The 21,170-nt window shown below is 32.4% G+C and overlaps 2 protein-coding genes and 1 long non-coding RNA gene across 5 annotated transcripts in view; 1 reads left to right on the forward strand and 2 right to left on the reverse strand.

Moving 5' to 3' along the window:
• On the reverse strand, positions 1–17,804 carry sccpdhb (saccharopine dehydrogenase b). 3 transcript variants are annotated; one of them, NM_001005574.1, is given in 12 exon segments: positions 1–255; positions 2,095–2,176; positions 2,259–2,370; positions 2,487–2,543; positions 4,905–5,024; positions 7,878–7,995; positions 8,154–8,284; positions 10,384–10,433; positions 12,631–12,760; positions 14,184–14,264; positions 14,465–14,574; positions 17,402–17,804. In NM_001005574.1, coding segments are annotated over 12 exon segments (1,290 nt in total). In that variant the 5' UTR covers positions 17,601–17,804; the 3' UTR covers positions 1–155.
• The window catches only part of LOC110438184 (uncharacterized), a 6,459-nt gene continuing 2,674 nt past the window's right edge, over positions 17,386–21,170 (forward strand). Inside the window, exon 1 of the long non-coding RNA XR_015518694.1 lies at positions 17,386–17,844. This is a non-coding gene — a long non-coding RNA (uncharacterized LOC110438184). The remainder of the gene's footprint in view (positions 17,845–21,170) is intronic.
• The window catches only part of cnstb (consortin, connexin sorting protein b), a 26,868-nt gene continuing 23,099 nt past the window's right edge, over positions 17,402–21,170 (reverse strand). The window contains exon 10 of the mRNA XM_087297517.1: positions 17,402–17,808. Within this exon, the coding sequence (XP_087153643.1) occupies positions 17,747–17,808 (62 nt within the window). The 3' untranslated portion in view covers positions 17,402–17,746. The remainder of the gene's footprint in view (positions 17,809–21,170) is intronic.

Genomic DNA, 21,170 nt, shown 5'->3' on the forward strand with positions numbered 1-21,170 from the left:
ACCAATTTCTCCTCATGTTTATTTAATACAACATCATTGAAGCATTTAAAGTGCGACACAAACAGCATGCCTACAACACACATTGACTAAATTATTTTGGTTCATTATACACCGGCCATAAGCTGTGCTGAGTGAATCTGAGTACTCATGATTATTTACTGTGGGTTCTTGATTGAAAACCGGATGCCATGTTTGTTGAGACGCTCAATTAGGGTGCTTCTTGCAAACACTGAGCCTGGAGTGAACACACCACCTCTATCAGGACAAACAAACAACCATAGGTAAGAAAGGGTTTATTCCTAATTGTTGCTCAAATAACATTTAGTATGCATAACGGAGAGTTGAAATAATTTTTACACATTTACATGTTATTTTGTATGAAAGTTTAGAGAAAAAAAAAAATCAAACATCAGTATTTGGATTCAACCATAGCAATTTTATGAAATAATCCTATCGCATACACTACCTGACAAAAGTTTTGTCGCCTATCCAAGTTTTAGCAACAAATAATAATTTGACATCTAGTTGATCATTTGGTATCAGAAGTGGCAAAAGCCTCTAGATTACGCTTATTTTACCAAAATAAAATATGATCATGCCTTGATTTTTAATTATTTAATTAGGACAGTAAGGTCTGACTTTGACCCCCTTGAGCTTGGAGGACTGCATCCATACAGCTCTGCAATGACTGCAATAGTGTACATGTCTGGTGACTGCAGATCTTTCGCACACCCACATACTAAATGTAACCCCAAACCATGATTTTTTCCTTCACTAAACTTGACTGATTTCTATGATATTCTTGGGTCCATGCAGGTTCCAATAGGTCTACTGCAGTATTAGTGATGATTGGGATGCAGCTAAACAGATAATTCAAAGGAAAAATCTATCTTCTGCCACTTTTCCAAACGATCAACTAGAAGTCAAGCTATTATTTGTTGCTCTTACAACTGGGATTGACGACAAGATTTTTGTCAGGTAGCGAATATTGATGTTCATCTTTTCTTTATCTTTATTTCTATAGCGCTTTTACAAAGTAGATTGTGTCAAAGCAGCTTAACATAGAAGATTATAGTAATTTGAAACAGTAAGTAAATAAAACAATATAGAAAATGTTAAAATATGACCAATGGGATCCATTTTTATTAATACTAAAATAAAAAAATCAATTGTACTAGAAATTTAACAGCTTTAATAAAATTATAAAAATGATAAAAAAAACATTAAAAATGATATAGTGGGTAAGATTATTCAATGAATATTTAATATTTCAATATACTTTCTAACTACTGTTTATGCTTACCAAGGCTGCATTTTGTATTTAAAAACAGAAAATATCATAAAATATTATTACAACTCAAACTAACTTCTATTTTAATATATGAAAGCTGAATACTCAGCAGCTATTAGTTCAGTTTTCAGTGACATGGTCAATACTGAAAACAGTTGTGCTACTTAATATTTTTGTGTAAAATGTGCTACATTTTTTCAGGGTTCTTGATTAATGGAAAATACTAAATGAAGCTCAATTCCTTTGTAACCGTATAAATGTCTTTACTGTCACTTTCATCAGTTAAATGCATTCTTGCTGAATAAAAGTATAATAAAATACGAATAAAAGACAAATTCTTTTATAATGCATTTGCAATAATAACTTTGTTCATGAAAAAATATATGTAAACTACAAAAATATTACAAGCCTGTTCCAATAGAGTTGGCTTTAAGAACCAAAGTGATTCAAGATACTAGTATTCAGCTTAGAGTGCAATTAAAAACTTAACTAGGTTAAATAGGCAAGTAAGGGTAACTAGGTATATCGTTATAATGATTGTTTGTTCTGTAGACAATAAAAAATATGTTTTAATTTTGACCTTAAAATGGTTATAAAAATAATTTAAAAACTGCTTTGATTCTAGCCGAAATAAAACAAATAAAACTTTCTCTTGAAGAAAAAATATTATACAAAATTCCCTGCTCTATTAAATATCACTTGAGAAATTTTTGAAAAAAAGAAAAGAAAAAATACTAAAAAACTAAAAGGGCTAATAATTTTGACTTCAACTGTATATTATATATTGAGTCTACATTACTCACTTGTTAGGGAGACAGTGTGGTTCATTCAGCAGTGTAATAGCAGCCTGCACCATGGCAATCGGTGTTGCGATGTATCCTGGCTCTGCAAATTACAGCAGCAGTGCGATATCTGAGTATTTGGGGAGAATATTTTGAGTCAAATCTAATGGAGAATGGGTCATTACCTGGTCCTGTTACTTCGGTGCTTATTGTGGAATCTGGCTTTCCCTGAGAGGGGTCCTGTCCTGAACTGTAGCCCTCCCCCCAAAACCTCATACTGAAGGAGGTCCCATCCATCTGAAAGTAGACAACAAGGGCAGGAAAACATTAAATATGACTTCCACAAAAAAGCCGAGGTCAGTGTGTGATGCAGTGGGTATTGTGTTTTGAGAATTTCAATGCATTTATTGTACCTGCTTTTTTGATGGTCCACTCTTGGAGAACAAACCAAAGGAGAAAAATTCTGGAAACTAATGAAGAAAAATATTGTTGATACTCATGAGTTTATTTATAGCACTTCACTGTAAAAAGTGATTGGTGGCTTTACGTAAAGAAGGGAATAAACTTGTTGCTTTAGATGACGCTGACTTCACTTTTAAAAAAGTCAATAAACCTGTTATAACTTTGAATTTTTAATTATGCACATAGTTAATTAATTGAGACAACTAAACAGCTTAAAAGCAATGGGTTTCCTCACTTTTTAAAGAAAAGTCAACCAATCATTTTAAAATCAGAGGGTTCACTCACTTTAAAAAAAAGTCAACTAATTACTTTGAAAGCAATGAGTTTACCCACTTTTTAAAGAAAAGTCAACTAATTGCTTTAAAAGTCAACCAATCACTTTAAAAGCAATGATTACTCACTTTAAGAAAAGTCAACTAATCGCAATAAAATCAGTGGGCTCTATTTTAATGATCTAGGCATAAAGTCCAAAGCGCAAAACCACTAAGGGTGTGTCCGAATCTACTTTTGCTATTTTAAAGATGGAAAAATACACTCTGCGCTGTGGCACAAGGTCTAACAGGGTTGAGCTTATTCTCTTAATGTGTTCTGGGTGTGTTTTGAGAATAAACCAATCAGAGTTTCATCTCACATTCCCTTTAAGAGTCAGTTGCATAGCGCCATGGCGCATTACCTATTACATGGTGGATTTTGTAAGTGGAAAAACTGAACGCTTCACTAGTAAGAAAACAGTTAAACAGCATCTGCACGAGAGGATAAAAAAACAACCCTCCTCCAATCGGCCTTTACTTTTACTTTCACTTTCTCTTTCTCGCGTATAAGGAAACGTGCTGTATGCACAGACATCCATTGACCTACATAATTAATTTTGTTTGTTAAGCGCAAAGATTTGTCTCAAAACTATTTCTAAATTCAGTTTTAATTTCCAGCAAACTAATAAATGAGCAATAATAACAAAGTGTTGTCAAAAAACTGAGTTATATCCAAACACACATGCTATGCCCCATATGGTCTAAAACCTGACAGGTGGGCAAATCTTTTTTTTTAATAAAACAAACATAAATATGCATATAATAAATAATACTACAAATAATAATAACATTATACAAAAGCAAGTTGTCATGAATAAACTAAAAATGCCTCCTGAGATGAAGAAGGCATGAAGTCGGTGGTTTTTATATTTATGTAGAAAATAATAATTTAAAAAATATTTTAATCCTTTAATTCTTTTTCATTTGTAAAGATATTTCTGTATTGCTGTACATTCTGTGTGTTTTAAGCAATGTGTAAGGTAGGCGCACAATCAACGCGCTCTGCCCTGGACTTTAGACCTGCTTTCTGCAGGTCTATTTTAGTTCCTCAAAATAGCAACACGCCAATAATGTGCCTTAACACACCTCCATTCTAGACTGAAACACCCATAAGTCCACAAAGTGGCGCAAATCGATTTGCTATTTAAACAACAGGGCAGAAAACTGGAAAATTAAGGTTGCGTTGGTCTGAAAATAGCAACACGTTGTGCAAACACGTGTTTCCCCTTATTGCGCCGGAGTTATGATAGATAGGGCCCAATGAGTTTACCAACTTTTTAAAGAAAAGTCAACTGGTCGCTTTAAAAACAAAGGGTCTATTCGCTTTTTAAAAGAAAAGTGAACTAATTGCTTTAAAATCAAAGAGTTTACTCAATTTAGGAAAAGTCAACTAATCACCTTAAGTCAACTAATCACTTTAAAATTAAAGGGTTCACTCACTTTAAGAAAAGTCAACTAATCGCTTTAAAATCAAAAGGTTTACTTACTTTAAGAAAAGTCAACCAATCGCTTTAAAGCAAAGACATTACTCACTGTAAGAAAAGTCAACTAATAATTTTAAAAGCAATGAGTTTACCAACTTTTTAAAGAAAAGTCAACTGGTCACTTTAAAAGCAAAGGATCTACTCACTTTTTAAAGGAAAAGTGAACTAACAGCTCTAAAAGCAATGTGTTTACACTCTTAAATTAATCACTTTAAAAGCAACAGATCTACTCACTTTTTTTAAAGAAAAGTAAACTAATCGCTTTAAAAGCAAAGTGTTTACAGCAATTAACTGACTTTTCTTAGATATGGATTTCAACTCAACCAGTTTACTCACTTTTAAAGTAAAGTCAACCAATTGCTTTTTCAAGATTGATGACCAACACATTTTTTTGCTGACATAAAATTAGCTTTTAATGGCGAATTTGGATAAACTATCAAAATATGAGGAAGTGTTCTATTGGCAAGAGAAAAAGGAACAAACTACATGTGTACAAACAAACTACAAATGATCCTAGAACAGGGTTTTGAAATTTTTATTTATTTATTTTTTATTTCTTAAAATGGTATCATACCTGAGTCAGCAATCCTCTGCCGAGACTAAATTTGACCATTAACCAGAACATGATGCCTGCAAAGAGGGTCTTCACCACAGAAAAAAGCCCACCAATACCCACGTATGCCATGTACTGAACCTGAGGAAGAAATACCATAGAGAAAACTAATTTAACCTTCAAGCCAACAGCCATCTGATTCAATTAAATGAAAGTACACAAACAAAGCAGGTTAAACACTAAACTACACACATTTACGAAGGTTACATTATTAAATAAAATTAACATTTACTCATCATTTACTCATACTCAAGTTCCAAACCTTCATGAGCTTTATGAACTTTATGAACACAAATCAATGGCTGTTTACAACATGCTTCAAAATATCTTCTTTTGTGTTCAACAAGTATAAAAGAAGTGTTGGGGAGTAAATGATGACAGAATTTTGGGTGACCTATGCCTTTAACACATATTTCTGAGGCCAGAGCAAGACATCAATGAAAACTCCAGCCCGTCTGATGGCATCACCCTGTTGACCCTCATGACATCACCCTGTGCACTGTGGACACTGCTATGGAGATGAAAGAGCAGGACGGTGAATCACAAAGGCTGTGAATCATCTCCTGCTCTTTCCATGCGGGCTTTCAGAGCACTATCACTGTAATCACGCTTACACAAGACAAGAGCCCAGAGAAATGTCATTACAACTGGTAAACGGCGTAATTGTGTTTGGAAAGCAAGGCGAAGAAAATGTCAAAGACCGTCTTTTATAAGAGGATGCAGATGGGTTGGAAATAAGCCATTAGATCTTCACTGAAATAACACTTTTGGACACTGAATGCTGTTATTTTTTTGTTGAGAAACTGGTTCAAAATTGTTCTACTCACAAGACATTTTGACTTGTTTTATTCAAATTACTATAATTTACTATGAAAGAAAAACTTTTAATTTTAACGGCACCTATTTTAACCATTTTTTAAAATTTAATATAAATCTTTTGTATCTCAGGAACTTGTCTGTAAAGTTTAGCTCAAAATACCCATCGGATTATTCATTATACCTTTTTAAATCCGGGACATTCGAGCTGTTACCACATTGTAGCTGTTTTTGTTGCCTGTGCCTTTAATGCGAATGAGTTGGTTTTCCCTGCCCACCGTTCCCATGTGCGTGTCAGAGCCGTAGCCTTCATGTAGATAAACAACACGATGACAGACAAGAATAAAGCAGATCTCCCTTATTACAGTAAGAACTTTCCCAACGGTTATTTGTTATATTTGTTGTGGGGTCAATGCAAGCCTTTCTGCAATGATGAGTCACACACAATATCATTATAAAGATTGCTTGTGTGCATAAGCGCACACCCAGACTCACACACGTTTAGCTTTGCATTTTTGTACGGAAAATGTGACTGGATACACGTTAATATCCACTGCAGTATGGATATCCGTTATAATAATATACAAAATTAACCTGATTCAAGTCCACAAAGCACGACTGAAGTGTGTTCTTTTATAATGGCACTGACTGTGGCTGTGGTGATGAATTATGTATCTATTTTATCATTTCCCTTTATTACAAACATGCACTGTTTTAAAAACATGTTAAACTTGTAAAACTCACTCTTGATTACATTTGAACAGAGCTGAACAGATCTTTTAATTCGTTACCTTTTGCACGTCCTGTCTTATGGATATGATTATACGCGTTACTAAGGAGATATGTTGATATGCGCCTGTCAATCAATTCAGTTGGCGGGAAAACCACATTCCTATGTCACGTTGCGGTGGGCCTCAAAATGGGAGCGATTTGGATCCTATTTTAACGTCAAAGATTTATTGTGTTCATATCACCCCAATATGACTGTGGACACACTATACCTACACACAGTTCAGTCCAAAAAAGTACAAAAGATGATTTTCATCATAGGTGGCCTTTAATTAAAAGTTATAATTGATAAAGCTATAAGTATATTAAAATACATGCAATAACATTGTTTTTACTCAATTTATTATATCTTTTCATTTTGAATAATATACAATATATGTATAAATATATATAAAAATATATATAAAAACACATCAAATTTAAATAGACTGCGCACCCAAAAATGAAAATTACCTCATCATTTAGTGTCCCTCAAGTGGTTTTAAGCCTTTGTTGATTAGAAAAAAATATTTTGTAAAATGCTGGTAGCTGGCACCCATTGACTTCCATTGTCATTTTGTTCCATCTTTGGAAGTCTATGGGTGCCAGCAGCCAACATACTTCAAAATATCTTCTTTTGTGTTCAACAGAAGAAAGAATTTTAATTTTAGGGGTAAACAGCTTTAAATTTAAATGTCTATGTTAATGTTTCTTTGTGAAGGTTGTGTAACAATGGCAGAATTTTCATTTTTGGGTGACTTATCCATTTCAATAATTTACATTTTGAAGGAAAATCAGAAGTTCACAGAACAAATCATTTATGTAGAATTGTAAGGAAGTCTCTTAAGTTCTGTGTTCATTCATTAATTATTTTCTTTTCGGTTTAGTTCCTCTATTAATCTGGGGTCGCCACAGTGGAATAAACCGCCAACTTACCCAGCATATGTTTTACAGAGCAGAAGTCCATAGACATGCGCTATAGATGAAATGGGTAAGCTAAATTGTGCGTAGTGTGTGTGAATGAGAGTGTATGGGTGTTTCTCAATGATGGGTTGCAGCTGGAAGGGCATCTGCTGTGTAAAACATATGCTGGAAAAGTTAGTGGTTCATTCAGCTGTGGCGACCCCTTATTAATAAAGGCACCAAGCCGAAGGAAAATGAAGAAATGAATTTTATAATTGTTTTTTCTTAGCTGAAATGAATATCTACACAACAAACAATATAACAAAACAAACAAAATAAATATAATCATAATAATCTTAATAATTATATCAACAAATGCACCAATTAATCGACTCAAATCACAAGTGTGTCAAACGTGTGTGAATTACTGTCAATCTACAAACTCACAGGACTGTGTTTTTGTTCCTCATGCATGAAGCGCTGGGTCCGTCGCACCACAGACGGATCTGAGCCCATGAAAGGGATGGCATACTGCTCAATCTCCTTACTGAAGAATACAGCTCCCCTGGGGTAACACCGAAATAGCAAGCAAATTAACACCAGTACAGATTTCTATCCTTACAACCATTCTCCTCCGCTCCTCTGGGAGTCAGCAGCTATATAAAGCACACGAACCATAGTATTAATAGAAGGAAATGTTATTTTTGAAAAACTCAAAATCACCTCTTTTTAATGCGAGCACCGACAGCTGGCAGAGGTTTATGCCCAAACTTCTTCCTTATTCTTCTGAGGTTGCCACTGTCAGCAAAGCCAAAGATGGCCGACTGCCATGTTGCATCATGGGCACATCCTCCCTGATGAAGAAGACAAGACAGCAGAATAAAAGCCAAGATGTCGACTGCTTTATTGAGGACATGCAATGCGACACAACCTGCCAGTCAAGTCTTCATGACCCTTTAAAACAGCAGGAAAGACAGGGATGGAACCCTAATGGACATTGACAAAATTGATTTAACACCATATATAACACATTGCACAAACCCTGTTTAATTAAAAAAAAAATCTACATTTCCCGCCAATGTTTGTTTGTTTTTAATTAAACAAATCACTGTTGAGTGGTGATACGGTAGCTCAGTGTTTAGCACTGTCGCCTCACAGCAAGAAGGTCGCTGGTTTGAGCCCAGCTGGGTCAGTTGGCATTTCTATGTGGAGTATGCATGTTCTTCCCGTGTTCATGTGGGTTTCCTCTGGGTGCTCCAGTTTCCCCCAGTCCAAAGACATGCGCCAAAAGTGAATTGGGTAAACTAAGTTGTCCGTAGTGTATGAGTGTGTGAATGAGTGTGTATGGATGTTTCCCAGTACTGGTTAGCAGCTGGAAGGGCATCCCCTCTGTTAAACATATGCTAGATAAGTTGGCAGTTCATTCCACTGTGGATGAATAAAGGGACTAAGCTGAAGGAAAATGAATGAATGAATGAATGAATGAATGAATGAATGAATGAATGAATGAATGAATGAATGAAATCATTGTTGACTCTACTTTTGAGCATGTTTTACCTATGAATGATCAGTGTCGTACTGTTAGAGAACATAGAGAAAAGTCATTTAAACCAAAGTAATAGCCAACTGATTCAATTCAATGAAGGACAAATGTACAAACAAAGCAGGTTAAAAACTGAACTGCACACATTTGTGATGGTTTCTATTGATCATTAGTTATGGCTAAACTGCCCACTTGTATTTGATGTTGATGCTGCTCTTTTTGACCACATTTTTCACTCAACATTGAAAGTTCTTATAATTAGCTGCGTGGCCATTACCCTTCAAAGTGGACAAATTGAAATTTTGAATCGAATATATAATTGAAGGCAAACTTATTTGCCCTTCCGTGAAACCTTTACTATTTTTTAAACATTTTTTTAAGAGATGTTTAACAGATCAAATATTTTTTGCGCTATTTCCTATAGTATTTTTATTCTGGAGAAAGCCTCGTTTTCTTTATGTTGACTGGAATAAAAGCAGCTTTTGAAAACAAACCAGATTTTTAGGTCAATGTTTTTAGCCCCTTCAACTGGGTATAGAACAAATCACTATCATCCAATGACATGCTTAAATAACCTAATGTGACTAGTTAACCTAGGTAAGCCTTTAAAATGTACCTTAAGCTGAATACTAGTATGTAGTAAAATACTAGAACTAATATCTAGTAAAATAACTACCAAAATATTATGTACTGTCATCATGGCAAAGAGTTATTAGAAACTAGTGTAACACTTTATTTTAAGGCACAATTCACAGTATTAACAAACCATTAAATAACACTACTAGCTTCATTGTTTGTTTGCTTGTTTATTGATTGCCATATCAGCAACTTATGGCTATTTCGTGGCAAGATTAATATAAATAAAATATTATATGATAATAACAACTTCATGTTTAAATAAGAGATGATACACCAACAAATGTATAAATAGAAATAAATACATAAAATTCATAACAAATGTATAGTAAAAGTTAAATATGATCTTTCAATTCAATATTTGATAAAAACCTTAAAATGCTTCCAGATGATACCTTTTTATAAACATGCATCAAAGTGTTTTTATTATAAAAAATATTGTGTAATAGTACATAATCTTTCACATTCGAATAAAAAACTAATTAATTTTAACATATTATTTCTTAAAGACAAATTTTGTTTTGCTTATGAACAAGACAAAATCTAAGTAAGAAAGGCATTTTTGCAATGCAGAAATTCTTAGTTTAATCCTTTGGGATATGAGACTTCATTGCATTATTCATTCATTAGCAGCTGCAACTGTGGATTCCCAGAGTTTAATATTAGCACTGCTTTATTCCTACATCTAACCAAAGCTTTGAATTTTTAACAACAGTCAGTCAAATTCTTCTGGAACGTTAATATGGATCTGAAACGTGGTGAATTATGGCTCACCTCGGGTCCAGTGCTGATGGTTAAAAAGCTCTCCACAGCGGTGAGAGTTCCTGTGAAAGCCAGACAGAGGAGAAGTCATGCATCTGCTGCTCTACAGGCACATTTGCCCACAGCAGCACTTCAAAGAGCAGCGACAGACATGCACATCCTGAATGAGCTGAGCAGCTTTGCCTGTGTCACTGATACATCCCACTAATTGGGATGGGATTAAAGAAACTGACTGCACAAGGGTTCGTGTGATGCAAAGGTCAAAGGCCATTCACAGGGCAAATATCACAATGACATATGTCTGCTTTAACATTAGGACACAAATACACATTAAACCTTTAAACATCTGTTTTTTTTTTTGTAATAGATGGGTGTTTCGTTGTATTGTACATCAGAAGGCATATATAATGTTGTGACATGACGTCGTATTTAATAATATGATTAATATACTATTTGTTTCATAGCAATTTGTAATATAAAATATAGTTATGTAATATGTATAATAAAGAAATACAGTTGAAGTTAGAATTATTAGCCCCCCTGTTTATTTTTTGGCCAATTTCTGTTTAACGGAGAAAATATTTTTTCAACACATTTCTAAACATAGTTTTAATAACTCATCTCTAATAACTAATTTATTTTATCTTTTCTATGATGATAGTAAATAATATTTGACTAGATATTTTTCATGACACTTCTATACAGCTTAAAGTAACATTTAAAGGCTTAACTAGGTTAAATAGGTTAACTAGGCAGGTTAGGGTAATTAGGCAAGTTATTGTATAATGATTGTTTGTTCTGTTGACTATTGAAGAATAAAAATTGCTTAAAGGGGCTAATAATTTTGACATTAAAATGGCTTTAAAAAAATAAAAACTGTTTATATTCTAAAATAAAAGACTTTCTCCAGAAGAAAATATATTATCAGACATACTGTGAAAATTTCCTTGCTCTGTTAAACATCATTTGGGAATTATTTAAAAATAAATAAATAAATTCAAAGGGGGGCTAATAATTCTGACTTCAACTGTATATATAATTGATTGTCCATAGCTATATTTATGTTTTAAATGAATTATAAAACCTTGACTTTTTAACTGCATTTGATGTTGATTTATTTTTTTATTTTTTTTGCAGATGAATACCTTTTAAGACCTTTTTTAAGTCTCTTTGTAGACATTTTAAGATCTCATCACCAATTTAGGTTTCAATCGGGAACATTGCCGACATTTTGACTTAAGTTGGGGAAAAGGAATATATATTTTTTTATTTTTGTCTCTTTTTTGTTCATTAAACAATTGTATTGGTATTGCTTAAGGTGAAATATTAACAGAACTTCTTCTGTTGAGTGCGATATGTTTTGCATACTAATGAAACATTTTTGCAGAAGTAGATGAAACTGATTGTCTAAAATTAACTTCCAGTGAGCACAGAATATTTACAGTTGAGAAAGGCTTAGGCTTTTAATATTGTGCAGACAATTCATACAAAAAGAGGATGTATGTATGTGTGCGGCCAATAGAGGACTGCAGAATAATTGACAAGTGATGAATTTCACAAAACTCCACCTGTTAATATCAGCTGCCTATAAAGGCTATAGTCAGGAAATGAAAACTGTTGCGCACCTCCTAAATGTAACCTTTGCATTGCATTGAGGATAACAGAATTCTGTAAATCAAATTATTTATTTGTATCCAATAAATTGCTAATATGTTAAACCTTAAAGAAAAACTCCTGACTTTTTTTATTGAACACTTAATTATTCCAATTATGATTGATTATTCCAATGCTTACAGTATATTTAATAAATATTGATTGCAATAAACTAATCCTAAACTAAAACTGTATTCATCTACTAAATAAAAACGCTAATCCAACAGGTGGCGCCTTTATAACAGCAGGAATAATAGTGTTTCCCTGGTTACTGCAGTAAACAAAGCAGCAGCAGGATTTTATTGATTTCATAAACCACACAGCATCCGAATATTCAAAAGTTTAATTCAGGCAAACTTTGGCATACTGATGCAGGATTTATTACCTTGTAAAATAGCATTTTAGACTTTATAAGGGCCTTAAATTTCTCTAAATTAATTTATCAACTTTGAAGGATTTTCAAGACCCACTGGACACCCTGTAATAATACATAATACAATCACATTTTACTAATACAATTTAATTATATGTTTTTTTTATAAATAGAATTATAATGAAAAATTATATTTGTACCGATAATAAAACATTGACAGACGCGCAACCCACCTTGAAAGTGATTCCGTGTATAAATGATGCCCATGTCTGCAGGTATTGAATCAAACCCACAGCTTCCAATGACATACACACCGTTCTCCTCAGCTTTACTGTGGTACATCAGTTGTATCCCCTCTAAAAACTACAAAAATCAATAACAATTTCCCTAAATTAAGCAGCACAACTGAAACACTGAAAAAAAAGTTTCTTGAACACAATGATTTCTGCAGGATAGGGTTGTTCCGATACCGATACTAGTATCAGAAATACTCGCAGATACCGATGCCATAACTTTTGCAGTATCGCCGTGTAGTTCCGATTATTGAAACCATAAACTGATCCGACACCATCTTTTTAAATGAGACATACAGTATGATCGCTTGCTTTGCTTAACACTGCAAACCCGGTGTTAGTTCTTCTTTGAAGAAGAATAGGGTCACGCACTATATTATTCATACTCATTTTTTTCATTTCATTACTTTGTTGCACTGATTTTTATACAGTTATACTATAAAACTTATAATATATAGATTAGATTTTTTTACAGTTTAGTTTTTGATTTGTGGTTGAACTTGATGCAGTGAAACACAGTGAATAAGATTACTATTGAATGTCTGATAATAAAAATACTTTACTGTATGTATTTGTTTTATTACTGAATAAATTTAAGCACAAGCACAATTTAAATAAATTATATTAATTTATACACCATCGTTTCTACAAATACACACTTATGTATCGGTTCAGTACTCTGTATTGGCCAATTGACCTTATTCTTCAATGTGGAAGTGCGCTGGTTTTTGCAATTAATTTAGAACTTTCAATTAAGTTTCCTATGGGAGAAATGACTAGGAATAATAAACTGCAGAATACGGTCAAACTACTTGCTCAACAAACAAGTGTTTGCATGGCTATACAGACAAAATAGAATAATATAATAAGTAAATATCATTTTGCAACATCAAGAAGCATAAAAAGCTGTTTTTAACATCAAAAAATGAATGGAAGTGAATGAGCCAGAAGTCTCGAGCCAAAAAGATTCAAATGGCTGCGCCTGTTCAAACACGAAGAATAAGGTGAATACCTTGAGCTCAGGTATGACAATTAGTATCGTGAAGGAAAAAAGGTAGCGGAACATCCCTACTGAAGGACAGTGGTTGCTGAAAATTCACTTTTACCATTACTAATTACATACTTCATTACATTTTAAATACATTAAAATAGAAAACAAATTTTGTTGACAAAATGTTTAAGAACATTGGGTTACACTTTATTTTAAGGTGTCTTTGTTACAATGTAACTGGTCATTTAACTACTGAGTAACATCAGTTCAATTACATGTACTCATTACATAATAAGGGATAAGTTTAGGTTTACCAAACATTGCAATTAAGAATCGAACATTGCAGATTTTGCTATGATTTTAAAATAAAATAAGCTGAGTTTTGGTAAAAAACAAAACGTTAAAAATCCAAATAATCCAACCAACACCAAATCATCAAACTGTATTTTGTCAAAAGCAGATTATAGAGCTAAAACAGGGTTTAGTGAATAACAATGGCTACCTGCGGTTCTCCACAGATGTCAATGCAGTGAGCCCCATTCTCAATACAGGCTTTCACCACCGGCTCCCCGTAGAAGCGATACTGTTGAGAAAACGTATCTGAGCCTCATATACTTCCATATATGCAATATGGCATTTTTCAGTCAACAGTTAACCCTCACAATAACACAGCTCCAATTATCATTTTCTGCATTCAGCCATAATGGCACTGCAGTATGAATGCACAGATGTGTAAACTGACCTCTTCCTGTCCTTTTTTTACAATAGACTTTATTGACTTACTGGTCCCACACAGTTGAGCACAATGACAGCTTGTTTGCACATGATGGCCAGTGACTCTGCCTCGGCTACATCTGCAACAATAACCTCCACAGACTTCAGTTCGGGTTTACCTGCACACAAATAAAGAGATGTCAGAGATAAATGATTTCTCTCCTTTAACAGAGCAAACTGCTGCAGTTTTTTTCACTTAGCTGCTGGTTATTGCAGAGTTCAAGTAAAATTTAAAGACCTTCATGAATGAAATTTAAGACCTGTATGATAATGTTTTCATAATACAGAAAATTAGATTTGGACTAGCAAAAAAAGAACAATAACAACAACGACAACAATAAAAGCAACACACATTCTAATGTGCTGTTAAAAATATCACTGTATATTTGAGGTTGTTTTACATAGAACATGTATTTCTTTTAATATTATATAAGACCTAACACAATACTTCAATGAATTTAAGACTTAAGACATTAAGAAGTTTTTATAATTATTCTTTTTACATTTTTAGGCCCCACAAAAACTGAGTAATGCACATATTTATTTATTTGAATTGTATTTATTTTATTGTAAATAGATATTGTTCGCTGCATCCTTTTACTCTGCGACCTTTTGCACAGTTTTCAAATCCTGGAATATGAGTACAGGCAATTTCAGATGAGGATTGAATTGCCCAAACATTATGCCTTTAATCAACAATATTCTCAATCCCTGTAATCCCATCAGATAATCTCAACTGACAAAATCCTCTGAAGCTCATCTAATACCATGAACTGACTGTTTCATGTCTGCTCATAATAACAGTATGGATATATTAGTGTACACTTAATACAAGTTATGACCCATCTTAAATAACATATGTACATAGTAATTCTGTTTGGCCTAGTAATGAAGTACTGTGGTGTAGCATTGCATTAAAGTAAAAATGTAGTCTTGCCTTATCGTCACCTTAGAATTATAAGGTTCTTTCTGACTTCTTTGTCAAAATTGAGTTATTGACATATTCGTATTAAATAACAACTAATTTACATTATGGGATTTCTACATGATGTTTTCTCATAAGTTTTTACCATTTTAAGACTTTTTATTGAAAAAACAGATGTTACACATACTGTTTGCTATGGAATGCAAAACCTTTAAAGTTCAATATCTCAAAATCATTCAGAATGCAGATAGAACCCTACAATTCCAATATATATGCATTATTTAAAGCTTATTTAAATTTCTAATACATGTAAAACTCAATTAAATACAGAAGTTAAAATGGGGGTGACGCGGTGGCACAGTAGGTAGTACTGTCGCCTCACAGCAAGAAGGCTGCTGGTTCGAGCCTCGGCTGGGTTAGTTGGCATTTCTGTGTGGAGTTTGCATGTTCTCCCCGTGTTCCGTGGGTTTCCTCAGAGTGTTTCGTTTTCCCCCACAAGTTTAAAGACATATGGTACAGGTGAATTGGGTAAGCTAAAAAATTGTCTGTAGTGTGTGTGTGTGTGTGTGTGTGTGTGTGTGTGTGTGTGTGTGTGTGTGTGTTTGTTTGTTTCCCAATGATGGGTTGCAGCTGGAAGGGCATCCGCTGTGTAAAACATGCTGGATAAGTTGGCGGTTCATTCCGCTGTGACGACCACAGATGAATAAAGGAACTAAGCCGCAAAGAAAATTAATGAAATGGTATCTCAGAAAACTTTATTTAAACATTAAATCATTTTAAAAAGTTGTATTATTTAAATATTTTTGATAATAAAATAATGTACAGTAATATAATAAAAGTATAGTAAAGCTCAATGAGATACCATTTATTTTATATATATTACATTTTGTGTTTTATCTTTATTTAGATTAGGGGAGAGTGGAGACAGTTGCAACACTCCTTGCATTTCCTCCAGTTAATCAGATTTTTCTGGAATCTCAAAAATTTAATATAATAAACCCACATCTCTTGGACACCCACTCCCATTGCTATAATATGTGTACATATGATAATATATGCAGAATTTAAACTTAAACAGACAAAGTCAAACATTGCAACTGACCCCGAGCAGTAGGACAGTTGCAACAACCCACAGGGACAGTTGCAACACTCATTGAAATGTAATAATTCTTTTTTAAAACATCAGGTTGAATTTTTTATTTACTAAATGTAAATGATTTAAAACGTCAAATTGGCCATATAAACACAGATTATTAAAATAACATGCAACAACCAATTATCAGGCATAGAAACACTCAAACTCTACACTGAACCTTTACTAGACTACTTCTTTGAACTTTGAAATGCGTTAGTTAATCAAGGAAATCATTTTTTTAAATTAAATTACATTAAAACTGTGATAAAATATAATATGTACATTGTTATGGCAAACTTTAAAAATTTATTTTGTAATTGAGGACCCAATTGTCAACCCTGATTAAACTGTCTATGCTGAGATACAATAGCTTTAATGCTTGATAGCTATTCCTATTTAAAGCTAAGAAAACAGTGACTTAAATTACACAAATGAATAATGTTTCAAAAAAAACAGTTTAGACAGTTTAAGAAATTTTCTGAACATATATATATATATATATTTTTTTTTTTTTTTTTTTTTTTTTACCTAAAATTAGTTTTATACTAAAGGAATGGTCACATTAAGCTGATTTCAGGAGGGTCTGAGGATTGAAGAATATGTAGTAGTTATGAACATCATCACTAGCTCATTCCAGAATGGAGGAATAAGTCTTGTTGCAACTGCCCCCACTCTCCACTACTATATGATGTAGCTATATATTGAATGTGTTTTTTTTTTTTTAATCCTTACTTATATGTACAAAACTGATGTTTTGTGGCACTAATTTTAAACACAGTAAGCCTTTTTGTCCTATTCAATTCGTTAATGTTTTAAATTGTTATGGACACTGAGTAAGCTGATAAGTTCCTGTCAAACGCAAATGTAAACAGTGTGAAAGACGTACTCAGAGCGTCAGCTGCCTGACTGAGGGTTTTTTCCAGTCGGTGTCGACTTCGTCCCGCTACAGCCCACTGTAAAGTCCCGCCTGGACCCTCTTCAATGATCCGCGCGACCTCCTCCACCACGAACTGTCCGGTGAAGCCGCTCGCCCCGAAAACTATGAGGTGATACGGTCTCTTGCTGGACGTTTTGAGCGCCGCCATTGTGTCTGAGATCCGAGTGACGTGACGAGGTTGGGACGATCACTTCTGCTGCACCTCCAGGGTCAGTCACTGCAGTATCAGTGCAGAAATACTGCTGAAGACAGTTTTTGATCAGATTGTGTTTCTGATAAACTGCAGATCGGCCATCAACCGTTTGTGGTGCAAAATCCAGGAACTGACACACGTTGAAGTAGAGCGACATCTTGCGCTGGAAAGACGATATTACAGATAATGATGCAAGCAGGTGGATACTCAGATATTGTGACCACATATTTTAACAATGTAACATATTTTATACATAAAAGTACGGAAAAAAATATTTAAATTCACCTGACCAAACAATAAACGCCGGTTGAATGTCAATTAATAAAATAGCTTCCTTTTATTAAATTAAATCAGTAAAATGCTGTCAACTTAAAAGTTAGACTGAATGTTTCTATTTATTTACATTTATTTTAAAATATTAATATTATTATTTTTAATACAAGTTACTTCATATGCATTCATCTGATTTAACCACAACAGCACTAACCTTCCCACATAAAAAACACTATAGTAATTTGTAGAAAACAGTTTGGTTTTTGTAATGTTTGTGCTTTATTGAACCATATTATTGTAAAGTACTTGAACTAAATGTTGTGGTAATTCTATAATTGCTATGATAATATAATAAAATCTAATATAACATAAATATAATACAATATAGGTAATAGACAAATTACATAATAATGTACAGTAAGTTTTGTACAATTATATATATCAATATATATATCAATATATATATATATATATATATATATATATATATATATATATATATATATATATATATATATATATTTATATATATATATATATATATATATATATATATATATATATATATATATATATATATATATATATATATATATATATATATATATAGCTGAAGTCAGAATTATTAGCCCCCCTGTTTATTTTTTCCCCAATTTCTGTTTAATGGAGAGCAGATTTTTTTTATACATTTTATCATAATAGTTTTAATAACTCATTTCTTATAACTGATTTATTTTATCTTTCCCATGATGACAGTAAATAACATTTTACTAGATATGTTTCAAGACACTTCTATACAGCTTAAAGTGACTTTTAAAGGCTTAACTAGGTTAAATAGGTAAACAAGGCAGGTTAGGGTAATTAGGCAAGTTATTGTATAATGATGGTTTGTTCTGTAGACAGTCGATAAAAAATACTATATAAAATGAATCAGAAAAAAATTAAAACTGCTTTTATTCTAGCCGAAATAATACAAGACTTTCTCCAGAAGAAAAAATATTAGCAGACATAATGTGAAAATTTCCTTGCTCTGTTAAACATCATTTTAAAAAGAAACAAAATTCAAAGGGGGGCTAATAATTCTGACTTCCACTGTATTAGGGTAGCAACATAGATAATATTGCATGTGAAACAGCCACTAAAATACTCACACATTTGTGGAACAGGAGGGACTATTTTATTTTAATAGTCTGTGGAGTTCTTTATGGTTGCAAAACTGTGTAGAATTCGCACCTTTTATTGTAGCCTATTGCACATTTCTAACGCTTCAGTTCAAATGCACATCTAAATCGGTTCATTTCTGTTCCTCTTAATATGATTTAGTAGCTACAACAATCCTGGCAATCTTTAAAAGAATTCCCAAAGTAAAATTTTAACTTACTTTGGATTGTTACCTGATAGGACTGATTAAAAAACAATAGATGAAAACCCCAAAATAGCAACAGGAAACATTGAAACTATTTTTTGACCACTTCATATAACCTAATTTTGTTGGCAAACATGCTCTTTTGTAACAAATTTCATTAGGTATAATTTGTACAGTTATTTTAATGTATTTTTGTTGGCCAGTTATCTACAAAATAAACAAAAGGAATAAATAAATATTAGGTGAAGTGACATGCAAATAATACTTTTTGGCCTTGAAGGAATTATGAATTAAATTTAAGTAGGCCTATTATAATATAAAATATAGCATAATTTGATTTATGTTATGACTTATAGTATTCAAATACTACTTGGTATGGCAAGGTAGCTGGTATAGTATCGTAAGATTATTAATGGTATCGCGACAACCCTATATATATATATATATATATATATATATATATATATATATATATATATATATATACTAAATTACATCACAGTTTACTGCAAGTATTTTACATGATTTATTACAGTTTATCAGTTAATACTACAGTATGCTGATGCATTTATCTACAAAGAGTTATAGACTAGAATAGATACAATATAATATACTTTACTATAATGTGGTTCTAAAACACTATAACTCATTTACTGTAAATTATTATATAATTTTTTCATGTGGGTTGATTTCGTGAGTGCACAAATAAAATAACTCTAAATTACTTTTAATTATATAATAAACTTTTTCACAAGAGTTCATTCCTTAAAACTGAATTAGTCTGATTTAAAAAAAATATAACAGTCAGCTTTCTGTTCATAATGACACTTCCATATTCAATGTGTTTTTAGACTTTTATGGTATGTTTTTGTGATGATTCACATTTTGGAAAAAACTAATTAAACATTGTGAATTAACTATACACCTATTTCAAGCATTGTTCATTTAGCATTGCGGTAATGGTTGTTAAATGATCAAGAAGGAGCACTGTGTGGCAATTCCATTTCATTTCGGGTCATTTTCCTTCCATACAGAGGAGTGATCGACATTTAAAGGTTGAGCTGCAGAATAAACCTACTTTCTAAATATATTTGAAGAGTTTATTTGCAAAAAAAAAAAAAAAAATACATTTGTTTTGTAATTTTTCAATATCATGTTGTTTTTGTTGTGCATTGAAGAGTAAGATATTGATTATTTAGGAAAACCACTAATTATGAGTTTTATTTTGTTACTTTCAGAAATCATGGTTTTATAGTTGCAAAAATCTTGATTTCTGACAAATTCTAGAAACAGTGGTATCTGTTTTTGTAAATAACTCTGATATTAAATATTTAAATTGACTCTTATATATACAGTTGCAATCAGAATTATCCTACCCCCTTATTCAATTTTTTTCTTTTTTAAATATTTTCCGATTTATGTTTAACAGATCAAGGAAATTTTCGCAGTATGTCTGATAATATTTTTTCTTCTGAAGAAAGTTTTATTTGCCTTATTTCGGCTAGAATAAAAGCAGCTTTAAAATTTTTTAAAAACAATATCAAGGTCATAATTATCAGCCCCTTTAAGCTATATTTTGTTTTCCATAGTCTAATTACCCTAACCTGCCCTGTTAACCTAATTAACCTAGTTAAGCCTTTAAATGTCACTTTAAGCTGTAAAAAGGAGTCTTGAAAAATATCTAGTAAAATATTATTTACTGTCATCATGGCAAAGATAAAATAAATCCGTTATAAGAAATTAGTTATTAAAACTATTTTGTTTAGAAATGTGTTGAAAAATCTTGTCTTCGTTAAATAATAATTGGGGAAAAAAATACACAGCGGGGCTAATTATTCAGGGGTAATTCTGATTGCAAATGTATATGTATAATTTTCAGTCAAAAT

The sequence above is a fragment of the Danio rerio genome, chromosome 20, assembly GCF_052040795.2.
Source record: "Danio rerio strain M-AB ecotype USA chromosome 20, GRCz13ab, whole genome shotgun sequence".
Lineage (NCBI taxonomy): Eukaryota > Metazoa > Chordata > Actinopteri > Cypriniformes > Danionidae > Danio > Danio rerio.